This window comes from Melozone crissalis, unplaced genomic scaffold (genome assembly GCF_028551555.1).
Source record: "Melozone crissalis strain CALT ecotype California unplaced genomic scaffold, PUWL_Pcris_2 ptg000012l_1, whole genome shotgun sequence".
NCBI lineage: Eukaryota > Metazoa > Chordata > Aves > Passeriformes > Passerellidae > Melozone > Melozone crissalis.
Genome location: NW_026535790.1, coordinates 12,361,029 through 12,375,103, shown reverse-complemented (window position 1 = coordinate 12,375,103; position 14,075 = coordinate 12,361,029). Strand labels below are relative to the sequence as shown.

General features: G+C 42.2%; 1 protein-coding gene across 1 annotated transcript in view; it reads left to right on the top strand.

Annotated features, from left to right (window-relative positions):
* Nucleotides 1-14,075, top strand: part of GNA12 (G protein subunit alpha 12) — a 40,023-nt gene extending 25,948 nt beyond the window's left edge. Inside the window, exons 3-4 of the mRNA XM_054270685.1 lie at nt 5,903-5,953; nt 6,941-14,075. Of these exons, the coding sequence (XP_054126660.1) occupies nt 5,903-5,953; nt 6,941-7,510 (621 nt within the window). The 3' untranslated portion in view covers nt 7,511-14,075. The remainder of the gene's footprint in view (nt 1-5,902; nt 5,954-6,940) is intronic.

The following is a 14,075-nucleotide window of genomic DNA, read 5'->3' as shown; positions in this document are numbered from 1 at the left end:
GAGAGAACACATTTCTGGCTGCAGTAAATCCATGCCCTGTTAGCAGTGGGGCTGAATAGAAGTGCAGATTTAGCAGGAATCTCTTGAATGAGCCTGCAGCCTTGGGGAAGGGGAGTTGTTTGTTTGGAGCTCTCCCTCCGGAGGGTTTTAGCCCTTGGGCAGAAGCAGGGTGCAGAGCCTGAGCCCTTCACTTCCCAAGGATTTGTGAGTTGTGGTGGCAGGCTGTCATCCTGCTGCTTGTGTCCAGTTTGATGGTGAGGTTTTGGTTCTAGTTTCAGTACCCAAAAACTTGGCTGATCTAACTCCTGAACATTTTAAAGTACCGAGCTCCTGGTTATTTTATAGCCTGGCTTCTCCCTTGGGCCTCTTGCTTTTCTAAAACATATGAAGTAGTGACATTCAGACTCCTTACAGTCAAGAGATGATGGACATCCCAGGAAACCTGGAAAAGGGGAGATCTCAGTGTTTGCAAACAAAGATTTTGCTTTTTGTCTCTGTGTCTCAAGCAGCCCTCATGGAATAGTTCCTTAAATAAAGGCCAGCTTTGGATGAAATTGTGTCATTGCTTTCAGTCCATCCCATTTATGTGTCCAAGATCTCAGAGCTGGGAGATTCCCAAACATCTTCCTAGGGTCTCCTGGATTCCCTCTGTGTTTCTCAGCCCTATTTTCAGCTCCTGAGCAGAGGGTGGGTGCCCAACACTGCTGTATTATCTGGATGTTTTATCTGGATCAGTGTCCTCTCACCTTGCAGACTCTGCTGCAGTTTGTGGCTGTTATTTGCAGTATCTGTTTCTCTGTAGTGTGGGAATTCTGTTAGATCTGTATTTTGTGTTCTGTTTGATCTGTGTTAGATGCTTCCTTGAAGTACAACATTTCCTTCCTCTGTGGTTTAATCCATCATCTGAAACAAGCTAAGACTGACAGGTCTACCTTAAGTTGTGCACTCTAAATTTAGCAGCCACAGACAGAATGATCAGGAAGGGCTAAATTAATATTATGTCAAAAAGGCCTTGGGACAAGGAGAGGAAAAAAGCCAATTTGGAACAGAGGGTCCCCTTTCAAGTCTTCTAGTTCAGAGCAGAATATAGAGGAACTGCTTTTCAGCAGGAGAAGTTTGAGATGAGCCAGTATTTTGGGGAACTGGACAGTGGGATGTGTCACTGTCCTTTATGGTCTGACCAAGGCTCACTCTGAATAACTGGGGGTTACAGTGGCAGGTTGATAAATTCTGGCCTTGCAGAACATATCTGCTGAGTTTCTGGGGGTATTTTAAAGATTGCTGTGCATTATTTTCATGCAGTAAATACTACTTGGGAACTCTGCCCAAACTGAGGCTATCAATGGCAAAGGAAGTGATGCCAGATTAGTTACAATATTTCTGTGTGCAGATTTCCTATGTGCTCTGAACATAGCCTGAAGGGACAGGGATGTTGAGTTCAATCATTATTTTCATGGTGACTTATTTGGAGCTCATGTTAAGATGGCATTCACATTGCCTAAAGTATGTAGATTAAAAATTCTTTTTTTTTCATGGCTTTTGCCCCTTGAGAATGCTGTGGTCAAAATAATCTAGCATATAAAAAGAGTTTTAGAGGACTATTTCAGGAAGCAGGAGTATATGTTTACATTTCAACTTTCCTCCCTTTCTCTTCCACCAGTCACTTTTTAAACAAATTGCACTATTTTCTCTGGCTTCACCAAACTTTATACTGCAGATAGACCAGTTTAAAAGAATAACAATTTTTTTTTTTTAAATAATCCAATAGCAATACTGCACTGTGGGCTCATTTGAGGCCTTCTGTTTGTGTTTCTTGATTCCCCCAGTTCCCAGATGTGCAGTGACTCATCCTCCTGAACAATGGGAACAGCATCTCCAGCTCCTTCTCTTGGTCCCAGTGGCAGAACTGTTACTCAGAGGGAGGGGAGCTCAGTGACACAATGAGTCACCCCAGCTTTGCGGTCACTCCTGTGTGGGGAGCAAGGAGTGGAGCACCAATGGTCACTGCTGTACTCTGGGGCACTAAAAAAGGATCATCTGAGCTACATGAAATTCATAACTCAGAGGTCAGTGCTCCCTCCCCCGCAGCTGTCCCGTAAAACACGGGCTGTGGGTGCAGGAGACACCACTGAAACATCTTGGTTTATTATCAAGGAGGATGAAAATCCATAGAAATAGTCAACTGCCTTGTAACTTTCCAGTGTGAAATGTACTAATCAAGCACTAGTTAAGAATAAAATAAAATAAACGAGAAATGTCAGTGTGTAAATGCTTCACTGACAGACTTTGCTGAGACTGTGACAGAACAGGGCTTCCTATCTCAGTATTGTGCTGGTAGAAATTCAAGTCTTTCATATTTTAAAAGCATTATTTATGAACAATGTTAGAATATTTTTAAAGGAAATAGTGTACTATTAGGACATTGCAAGATGTGAGTCTTTTTAAATCTGAAAGGCAGGAGCTCAGCAACTTTCTATGAGCACCATTGATCTGAGGAAGTTTCTGGAGCTGCCACAGTTTTTCTTGCAACATCAGCCTGTAAAAGATCTGATCTGGATCTTTTTTGTTTGTTTTCTAAGTGAACACACCACGATGTGATTATATTTAGGTAGTTACACTTTGTATAAATACACATAGAGGGTATAAATATACATATATTATAAATAACTTCAGCTTTCATTTCTACTTTGCAAGCATAGCTTGAAATAGATTGTGATGTTAAAATAAGCTTTTTTTCCCCAACAGAACCAGTAAAATACTGAAATTGAAGTCATCAATCTGCATAAAGTTATTTTTAGTATCTGATGAATCAATTGCAAATATTTGCTGACACTTTTACAGGAAGTCATGGTCGTGGACCTGAAATAACTGGCTGAGATCTGGAGGAGGAGAGCACTTGAACTGCTAATCCAGCTTTGAATGGAGCTGAATGGCTGGGTGGATACTGGAGAAACACTAAATATTTGCACTGAAAAAGCCAAACCAGCTTCTTTATGGCCAGTGTCATGAAGAGAAAAAATAATTCAACACAAAAGAGACAGCTGATATTTATTTTGATAATTACTTGCTTTGAATGGAAAATCTACTTTGATTTAGAAACTGTGTATTTCTATATACATACATTTATATACATAAGCTTTTGTTTGTGTGTGTGTAATACCCAAAGCATGAGACAGCTTTGCATAAATAATAATTTATTAGTGAATTCAAAAGTCTATTGAAGTGCAGCTTGATATAAAACTGTGAATTCGACTTCTAGATGTAATTAATGCTGCTGTCTGAATGACTAGGAAAAATGAATATAGAAAGGAATGTTCAGTTAGTATAATTGTTCTAATTAGAAACACTAATAGCAAACAGTTGTGAAACCTGGAGTTTCCATATTTTCGTAATTTAATGCATTACATGTTACTCATCACATCAGTTAATGCCCAGTGCCTGTGTGCTGCTGCCTGGAGGAGCTGAATGTGCTTCCCAGAACATCCCAGTTTGCTGTAAATCTGACTAAGGTGTAGGACAAGGTTATTCCAGAAGCCCTTGGAGCAGGAACTGAGTTCACACTTCCCTAGGACTTAATAAAGAATCATTAATCAGGGAATCATTAAAGCAGGGGTTTTGAGTGTGCACACTGGGTTTGGGCTTATTACTCTGGCACGTTCTTGGTGGGTGTTTTTCCTCCCTTCATGTTTGTGTGCTTTAATGTTTTGAGGGTTTTTAAACTTCAAACCCTCTGGAGCTCGTTGAGGATTTGTTGTTTTGGCTGGAAACAGATATTTTGACTTAAGTCCTGGATGCCTTTGGATTCTGTGCTAGAAGAGAATATTCAGATTCCTTCAGATCTGTCAGACCATGCATATGGTGCTCACACCTGTTCCAGCCACCTGACTTACCCAGCTCTCCCAGTGCTTTGCCATTGCTGATTAATATTTCCCTGAATAAATTAATGGCTTAATTGCAACGTTAATAAGAGCTGGGTGAGAACCTAGAGAAGTCTGGTTTCCTTACATCAGACACGAACGTGTATTTTTCCATTAATCAGTTGATTTTCTTAGCTCCCTATCAACATACAGAATGTCAGAGTGATGGATGGTGGGGTGGGAATTAGGGGAGGCAGAAGCTGTAGATCAGGAGATCCTGCCTGTGTGTCCCTGCATTTCACAGGCACGTGGCTGCTCCTGCTCCAGCCTGGGAGGGGAGGACACACAGACAGGGACAGACAGGCAGGGACTCTTGAAGCAGCCGGGTAGAAAATTGGAAAAATGTCCATGAGAAATGGCCCCTTTGCAGTATTTTTGCACATCTGAAGGAGCTGTGTGGGATGGAGCCTATCAGATAGAGAAGGGGTTTTTTGTGGCTTCAGTGATCTTTTCTTTCTGGGCTCTCCCATCTCCTGAATATGACTAATGCTGTACAGGAAGCCCTTTTCTCTTATTCATGCAGGCTGTGATATCTCTTCTGATCCACAGAGTGCCAAAAAATACAGGAAATTACTTTCACCTTATGAAAATTCATGATTGTAAGGAAGCTCTTAGAGCAATTGTTCTTTGGAAACTTCCCCTCTCCCCCACCCTACCCCCCAAAAAAAGAAGTGTTTTTTTTTTCTGCCAGCAATCCATTGTAAATCTTTTGTTGATACGTGGTAGTCTTTTGCAAATCCGTGTGTTCTCTCTCCTTTATGAAAAGACACTTCCAGTTTTGAATGTTAGGAAATAATAAGCTGCAGCTCCTTTTGTGTGTGCCTTCTGCTGGGAGTGTGTACTTGTCCAGCACTGAGTCCTCTGCTCTCCAGTCTGGTTCCTCACAATGAACTGTTGTGTTGATCTGTTCAGAGTTGTACTGGGGGCAGTATTTCTGTTCTGTCTCAGGGCTATGGTGTAGAGGAGGATGTGAGGTTTAAGAGTTTATATTGTAGCTGGAGTACTTGGAGGAAGTTCCATTCTGAATAAGTGACTTGGTGAGGGCACCTACTGCCATTTGGTCATGACTGACAGCCTTGCTCTGGGATAAGGAATGGATTTCCCTGCCTAAAATCACTAAAAGGCAGCAGGATTTTCCATCTTACCATTCTCATGACATGGCTACAACTCCAAGACACATCCTGAACAATAAAGAAGACTTACTGAATTACGTCTTCATGAAAGGAAGCATTTGCTGGAGGGTTTCACTCCAGAGTAGTCTGCATCTGTATGGAAACAATATTGTTATTTCTTTAAAAGTCTGTGCAGAGTTTCTTGTCCCCACTTAATGCAGAGGGGCCCTTGGTTTGATAAAACACCAAATCCTCTTACACAAGAGTAAATTTTCACACAAGAATGACTTCTCCCTGAACACATTTCTATTTTCTTCTTGATAAAATTGCTAAAAGACTTTTTACAAGATGAGCAAGTCAGTTATTAAAAGTCTTGAGCCCAGAAGGGGAGCTGTCTGTATAAGAGCAAGTCCTTGAAAATGCTCCTTTTTTTTCTTTGTTTGTGACAAGCAAGTCTAGCTTAAGTCATCATAAATTGTGGGAGACTTACATCTTCCACTTTTCTAGGATATGCTTTTGTTCACTGTTATGAATTTTAAACAAACTAGACTGGTTTCTTATAAGTGTTCCATTTTTTACTCCCACTCAGTGTCAGTTAACTGCACTTATCTTACAAGGGGAAAAAAGCCAAATTCTTTAAGTCAAAGAACTGGCTTTATAACACTACTCTTTTATTGTAGAGATTTAGTGGATAGATCTGAGCATTTGTGCAAATCTCTTCTCCACTTAGAGTAATACCACCATTAGATCACCAATATATTTTTTCTAACTGGAGAAATCAGACCTCAGTTCATGCTGGGCAGAAGGCCTTGGTTCTGTTGGATTTGCTGTCCTAAGCACAAGCTCACTTCCCATGTCTTTGCTTTTCCACAGGGGGAATCAGTGAAATACTTCCTGGATAACCTGGATCGCATCGGTCAGCTGGTAAGAAACTTCTCCTTCTGAAGCACAGAGCTCCAGGAGCCAAGGAGAGCCCGAGTGTGCTGTGATTAATGGGGTTTGGTTGAGTTTTTTGGTTTGTTTATGAAATAATTACGCATTAAATTCAGTGTTCTTTCTGTAGGAACAGTAAATTGCAGCTTTCTGAAACTGAAGCTTAGCATTTGTTTAATCTTTTTTGACAGACAACAAATGGAAGTTGTATTTGTGCACATATTTTATCAGCCCTTCTGTGCAGTCTCTGCATCTCATTCGCTTTTCCTGATGTTCTGAGGGCTGCTGCTGCGTAAGGTAGCAGAATGAAACCTTAATAAAATAAAAACCATTCCTGGCACTTGTAGGATTCAAAATCTGTAATGAAAACATCTGTCTGGACACTTGGAGGAGAAAGAAGAGAGATGATTTTCCTAAACAGTAGCAATGATAAGGCTCTGAAGAACAAGTTTCTCTGTAACTGTAGATTGGGCCAAAGCCTGTGGTAGAATCTGTTGCTGTACTTGCTGGTCATAGTGTGAACCAGGAAGAATTATTTCCAGTAAAGGTTTCAAGGTGGTCCTTGTAAGAGTAATGAACTGTGGAAAAGCTACATTTGAAAAAAACACACCTTTTAGTGATAATTTAATCTCCTTTATTGAATGCTACCTAAGTGGCAGTAACACTGTAGCTAAGAATTTCATGATGAAAAAATACATTTCAATCTTAAACCAAGAGGCTTGATGGATGAAAGTGTGAAGTAGTGAATTAGTCCTTTATTTTTGTTCTCATGTGTCTCAGGATCCTCTGTAGCTGTTAACTAAAGTTTGAGCTAAATGGTCAAGAGGCCACTGTTTTAAAGCTGAGTATTCATTCTTCATCTGATAATATTTAAATTTAAAAGCAGCTCTTGGTGATTTTACCCATTCATTCAGTATTCAGGCATTAGCCAGAATTTTTGAAGGACTTTTTTTGACACTTCTCTCCTTTCTTTTGCAGAACTATTTCCCCAGCAAACAAGATATTTTGCTGGCCAGAAAAGCCACGAAGGGGATAGTAGAGCATGATTTCATCATTAAAAAAATTCCTTTCAAGATGGTAGATGTAGGGGGACAGAGGTCTCAGCGTCAAAAATGGTTCCAGTGCTTTGATGGAATAACTTCAATTTTGTTCATGGTCTCCTCCAGCGAATACGACCAGGTCCTCATGGAAGACAGGCGCACAAACAGACTCGTGGAGTCCATGAATATCTTTGAGACAATAGTCAACAACAAGCTTTTCTTTAATGTTTCCATTATCCTATTCCTCAACAAGATGGACCTTCTGGTGGAGAAGGTCAAGACTGTCAGCATTAAGAAGTATTTCTCGGACTTCAAGGGCGACCCTCACCGGCTGGAGGACGTGCAGCGTTACCTGGTGCAGTGCTTCGACAGGAAGCGGCGGAACCGCAGCAAGCCCCTGTTCCACCACTTCACCACGGCCATCGACACGGAGAACATCCGCTTCGTGTTCCACGCCGTCAAGGACACCATCCTGCAGGAGAACCTCAAGGACATCATGCTGCAGTGAAGGAGAGCAGCCCCTGCTCTGTTGGAATTTCGCTGGAGGGTTCCATCGGAGTTTTTGATCCTTTCTTTGTGGGCCGTGCGTGCGGCGCGGGGCCCGTGCGAATTCCTTGGCTCAGGAATGCTGTACACTAGCCAGTCCAAACAGAGGAGCTCTAGGCCGGAGGAGTCGTGGTGATGTTAGCTACTGAATCATTTGGACTAAAACACTACTGAAACCTGGCCCTGGTAGGTTCTGTACCGAGTTTGGAACGCTGAATGACACAACCACCGTCTGCCTTCTTGGAGAACAGAAATCTCTGACAAACCATGGATGGAAGACACGTTTCCAATGAATGCGCTCATTTTTCAGACACTAATTGTACAAACTGCCTTTTTTTTTTTGTAGTTTGGAGGTGCTGAATCGATCAAACTAATCTAAACATAATGAGATTGGCAGCTGTATTGGAGAATGTTAATGGAGGTTCCATTCTTAACCCTTAGAAGTATAACCAGGTCTTGTGTGTGTGTTCAGCTTTGCCAGGGCTCTAGAATCCACCTCCCATGGTGGATGCACAGCTCTTGTCTGAAGGTTTTGCATGAGTGTCCTGAGGGAGAAGCCTAGAACTGTGTAAGGAAACTCATGTTGGAGTAAATGGGATGGGGACTTGAGGCCTCACTGATTTGGAGAAGGGTTTATTTTGCACTATGCTTGGAGGGTGTTACATCATGGAAAACTGATTTCCTTGGTGCAGCAGCCTGTGCTGGAGCACCCAGCCATGTATCTGCACAGTGGCTGCTCAAGGGAGATGTGCTCCATGGCCAGCTAGCACTGCCCTCACACCCACAGTGGGGGCAGCATTTGTGAAGGTTCAGTATCTCATGTGACAGGGCTTTATCTGAACTTAAAAGTTTAGAAGCTGATTAAACTCTTAAAGGAAAGGTTTTGGTAGCACAGCAGCTGCTTGATTAGTTCCAACAGCTGACCTTGTAGGAAGACTGAGCACCCTGGAGATCCCAGCTTTCCAGCTGCACTGATGGATTTGGACAGCAAGACCTTGCTGTAAAATTAGCCTTTAATCTGTGTCTTAATGGGATCTTCAGCCTGTAGTGATGCACATGGAACTCGGAGCACAGCTGGGTTTGGAGTCACCCCTTTGGGCAGTGGTTTGGGTGTAAAATGGCAAAAGGCTGTGAACAATTTGGGTGTGAACTCCAAATTTCCTTGTGCTCTCAATCTCTGCCAGGTGCCTTTTCTGTGTACAGACAATGAATTTTTTCTACTGCAGTGGGGTACATGGACAAACAAAGATATTGTAGGGATATCATTTAGGTAACTCAAACATAGTTTACTGTGCAATTTTTGTCATAGTTTTTTATCCAAGGGTTTTAACCTGAAGGGCTGTTTGTACCCATAAAAAGTCAGCATAAAAAGTCCCTGGAGTTCTTATCCCCTTTGAGCCTGTAATGGCATGTCAAAACAAGCAAAGTTTTACTTCAGCCGGTAATCCCATGGGAAATGTGGTCAAAGAAAAGTCCTGTTCCGTTGTCCTTTCATGTTAATTTGGATAAAATCTGGAATCTTTCTTCCCCTCTGAAGCTTGCAGATGTTCATATCAGTATTTTTGTGTAGTTTCCTGATGTAGGAGCCTCCTGGCTTTCCTTGTGCAGGCTCCAGAGTGGAAATGCTGTGGCTGTTTCAGTGCCTGAATCGACGTAAGAAGCCACTGAGAAATTGCAGATGGGAAAACCTAGCTTAAATTTCAGCAAACTTAAACAGGAATTAGCTTCCTTGTAACAAGTCTTATTTTGCCAGGACCAATTCTGTCTTTTAAATATTTATTAATTTTTAGCCTTGAAGGGGAAGAATGTTACGTGACTAATATTCAGATAGGGGAAAAATCTTCAGATTATTACATTTGAAAAGGAAAATGTTTCACCACAGCGTGATGCAAACAAGTTTACTCATCACATAAGGTTGGTTTCTCTGAGCCCATTTGTTTGGCTGAAGACTAAGGCTGCTTTCAAAGCTTTCAGATGTTTTCTGAGTTCTTGGTAGTGGTTTTCACTTCACACAAGACACTGGGAAAGAGGAGGCAGTTGTGGGCTCACCTAACTTCTAGGCTGACCTGACTTTAGTTCTTAGTTTGCTGTGAGCTTTATTCTTTCACTGAATTTTCCAGATGAGTTAATATTATGCTTGTTTTCTCGAATTAGTTAAACATTCCCTTTCAACTGTATTTTTTCTCAAGAATTACCTCAGTTTGGTGTCTGAATCTACTGTAGTTTTACCTGGGAGGCATAGCATGGAATTTCTGTTCTGTTTTTCTCTTGACACTCATCCATGGTTTTGTATCCTTAGTCACCTTATGGATTTACCCTTCAACAGAGCTAATGATGCAACTTATATTTTAAATAACTTAAAATCTGCACCTGGAAAAGAAACAGCATGAGAGATCTCACTCTGAGCTCTCAAGCTGCTTTTTTGTGTGTGTGTGATATGGCAGTTTTGCACACTAAGTCAGTTTTAGAGAACCAATTTGCCCACCTTGGGCCCATAATTGCCTTTCTTGTTTTAATTGATGAAATGGGCCTGAGTGTGGGGCTGCAGGTGAAAATCCATGTTTTGGCTCTGTGGACTCAGAGTTCTGTCCGGTTTGGATAATGATGGATCACACCAGGAACCAGGTCAGGAAACTCTCCTTGCAAAATTCAAGCACTTCCCAAGTTTGCAGAGGAGCTGGCCTGTGAGTAAAAAGGACTTGGGGGTCTTTTTGAACTGTCAGCTTTCTCTGCAAAATTCACTTCTTGCCACAGCTGAGGGGGCTTGGGGGTTTTTCCAAGGAAAGTTGTAGCATAATCAAGGCAGAAAATCACATTATGGTAAATCAGTGAATTACTGAAGCAGAGCTTGGGTAGATGAGGTTGTTCACACTTCTAGGGACAGGCCTGCTCGGTTGCTTAGTCCTTTCACCAGAAACAAATAGAAAACTTTATTTTAAGTGACATCCTGGAGAACTTTGCAGGTAAACACAGCTGGAGAGAACATCTTTTTTTGTTAGTTTTATAGACTTATTGTTCATTTGGCTGGTCAGGAAATGGGTCACAGGCAGGATGATGGTCAGATGGAGACCTTGAACAAGAACTTTTTTTTTTAAAGAAAAAAACAGCTTTTCACTGTCCCTCCTGACACCCAGGGTCAGTGACAGAATGTTGCAGAGGGGTTGTCTCTCCTGAGGACAAAGAGAGGAAACTCTTGCAGCCTGTGCTTGGGGCAGAGACTTACATAAACCTGGAGTTTAAACAGAAAAACGAAATGGGAGTCATTTTCCCGACACTACTTTGTGTTTGTTGTCCTCAGAACAAGAGTTAAGCTAACAGAGTGTGTCAGCACTCCTGCAGTGCTGGCAGGCTCTGAGCACTCCTTAGAAGCATTGCAAGGTGACTTGGTGGAGCTGAAAAGGATGAGTGGTTTTCTGTAAGTGACATATTCAATAGGCACTTGTCACTTTGAAGGAAGGAAATAGTTGTTAATGTTGAAAATGACCTAATGGTGGTTCTGGAATTGAAATTACTGGCCACTCAGTTTTACAGCTCAAAGATGCTTTCAGTTTCATGCAGAGAATGGATCTTATTTAATATGGCAGCCTAGATTGTTTGACTTATTAACTTGATAATGTATTTAATGTTTTTAATTGCTGCTGTGTAGAACCTAGAACTAGGCATGTTACAAGAAAGAAGCTCCTGGAGATGACCATTCCCAGGCCTTTGAGGCAGGTAAAGCTGAGCTGCAGCCAGGCAGGCAGAGTAGAGAAAGTAATGGCAAATAAACCATAGGGAAATGGAGTAGGAAGAGCTCATTTGTACATGGCACTGGACACAAAAATAGAATTCCCCTAGAACAGCTGAAGTGGCATTTGGTGTGGAAAGTGGTGCATTTGGAGTGTGTCCCATGCTGTCCATGTGTTGCCCCCCATCCCCATGGCCTCATTCCCTCTGGGAATTCCCATCCTGGTTACTGTGATCTGCAGAGAAATGTAGAATTAGAGCAGTTCAAGAACAGATGTGGTACCACTGAAGAACCCAGCAGCTCTCTTTAGTGACAGACAGCTGCCTTCCACAGAACAGCATTCTAGAAAACAGGTCCTCTGCTGCCTTTATTTGGCTGTCTTTGTATTAACTATGTTTTAACTTATATTAACTTATGTTTTGGAGTCTTTTCTATATATGTACTTTATTTCTGGGGGGAAAATCCTTTTGTGCATGGACCTAGAGGATTTCTCTAAAAGGCCCCTCTGATTTTCAAGCAGTGAGTTTGGACACCTGACTTAGCTTGGCTTCTGTCATCAGATTTTCAGGAGTACCTGCTGCATTGATGGATGATTTGATGTGTGCCAGCTTGAGAGACAAACATGATATGCAACAACACCTCCACAAAGTGCAGTTTGTCATGTAAGCCAAACACTGAACTCATGATGAGAGCTGTAAGTTGGGCAGTACCCTCTTCTCTGTGTTCTCTCTCTAGTATAAAACCACGTGGTGTAGTCAGGGGTTTAACTTAGCACTGCCAACTCTTTACCTCATGCTCTGTAATTCTGTAACACAAAGTGCTGGGTGGGGTGTTTCAGTAGCAGCTATAAAACATCTGTGCCTACTTTTGTAAATGAGCTTTTAACAGTTTTTTTAGGGAGCATCCATTATGGATCAGGAAGACTGGCGTGGTCTGGGCCAGGCTTGGCCTGAGTTAATGCTGGCTCCACACAGCTCTAGGTGAGGGCTGCCTGGCCTAGTGAGGAGTAATTGGTAATGCAGGACCTAGTGCTTTTTAATAATGCCTGTTTTGTAATTAGCTGGGGTGATCTCTGCTTTGTGCTGTGACGTGGGCACTTCTTTGTTTAACACTAATCTTTTTTTGCATAGATGGAAATGAGTAAAGCCAGGAGATTTGAAGCTGGAACTGCCTCTCTGCTAACCAGGTGATGCTGCCTCTTTGCTCACCTTGGTGCTTGGGCAGTCCAGCTCCATCCCTGATGTTTTTATCTTGACAATGGCATTTGGAAAGCGGTGTTAAAGTTTGTCTGTGTGTTGATATGCTCGTGTTTTACTGGGTGGGGAGTGTGGAGGTTCTAGATTGTCAGTGCTGGTGGTTCTGTGCCTGGCTTGAGGAGCTGTCCCAGCCCAGCTCTTGGCCTGTGACTGAAGGTTGGATCTTCTGTCTGGTGTGAAAATAAGAGGGGGGGAAAAAGAGCAGCACTAACTTCCAAGGTGGGCATTCTGGTAAAATAAAAAAGCCAAAGTATGTTGGAGGGGAGCAGGAGAGGGGAGCTAGTGTCTAAACAGATGCCAAAAGCTGATGGTGCTTGAAGGCTGTGTTGAAGTGAATGCCATCTGCACTGACCCAAAAGCTCTGAGTGACTCCAGAGAGCCCTTGGCTGTGAATTAAGAGCAGCAGGCTGGCAAGGCTGGCCCTGCCATTGTAAATCTCTCTCTTCATCTGTTCATCACTGGGTGCTAAAACTCAATTTTGATAAAATGCAGTATGCAGATCTCTGGCCAGACAGTGCATCTTACTCCTTCCTGACAGCTGCTTAAACTTTCTTCAAGATACCAGAGCACAAGAAGGTAAGAGGCTGTTTCCATTCTTTGCATAACAACTACAACTGATGGAGAGCAACATTTCATTAATCAGTAGGACCTGAGAGAGCATCTTTTGAGGGAGGTGGCAGGTTTTGAGTAGCACAGCTTCTCTGCTGTCACTGCCCACCGATCTCTTGTGCAGGTGGTTGGGCACAGAGGCTGAGAGGAGGTGGAAGGGAGCAGGGGCTGGGGGGAGGAAGGATCTGCTGGGAGCTCACGAGGCTTGGGAAGGTGCTTGGTGGACTTAGGTTTGGAGAGGTGTGTTCAGAGTCCTGTGTGCATTGGAGCCTTTAACCCTCTGTGGGATAGGGGGAGTTCCTCCAGTTGTGTTGTCTGGAATGGGGAATGGGCTTGAATTGATGATACAGATTAAAAGGTGTTTCTGGAGACTCCACTGAACAACAGTGCTGGTGTTTCTCGCTCTAGTGAGGAGTTGCCTTGTTTGTGGAATCAAAATGTACAAAACAAACTGACAAAACACCAGGTTATCTGTGGCACAACCACATAGCTTAGGAAGCCAAGTGATGTTATCTTTTATTCTGCAATGTACTTGCTCTCTGGTGCCTATGCATTAACACACATACTATGCAATATCAGTCTTTTTTTAAACCAGTTCACTACATTGGGCAAGAAAGGCCTGAGTTTAGCCTTAATTTTCTTAACAATTCACAGGAAAGTACTTTAAAAACAGTGACAAACTAAAAGAAGGTGGAAAATGCATAAAGTAAAAGCACAGTCCCAGACTGCTCACATAAGTGTCTTTCTAGCACCAAAACAGCATCCGTGATAGAAGCAGCTACTTGCTGTCATAGTTTCAACTTATGAAAACTGTGTACTAGATAAAATTATATTGTGATGTGTAAAAAGTGTATTTTATAGCTTTGGTGACTTAGTTTACTGTTTTGTATATATGAATTTTATAAATCTATTAAAACTTGACTTGTTATACTGTT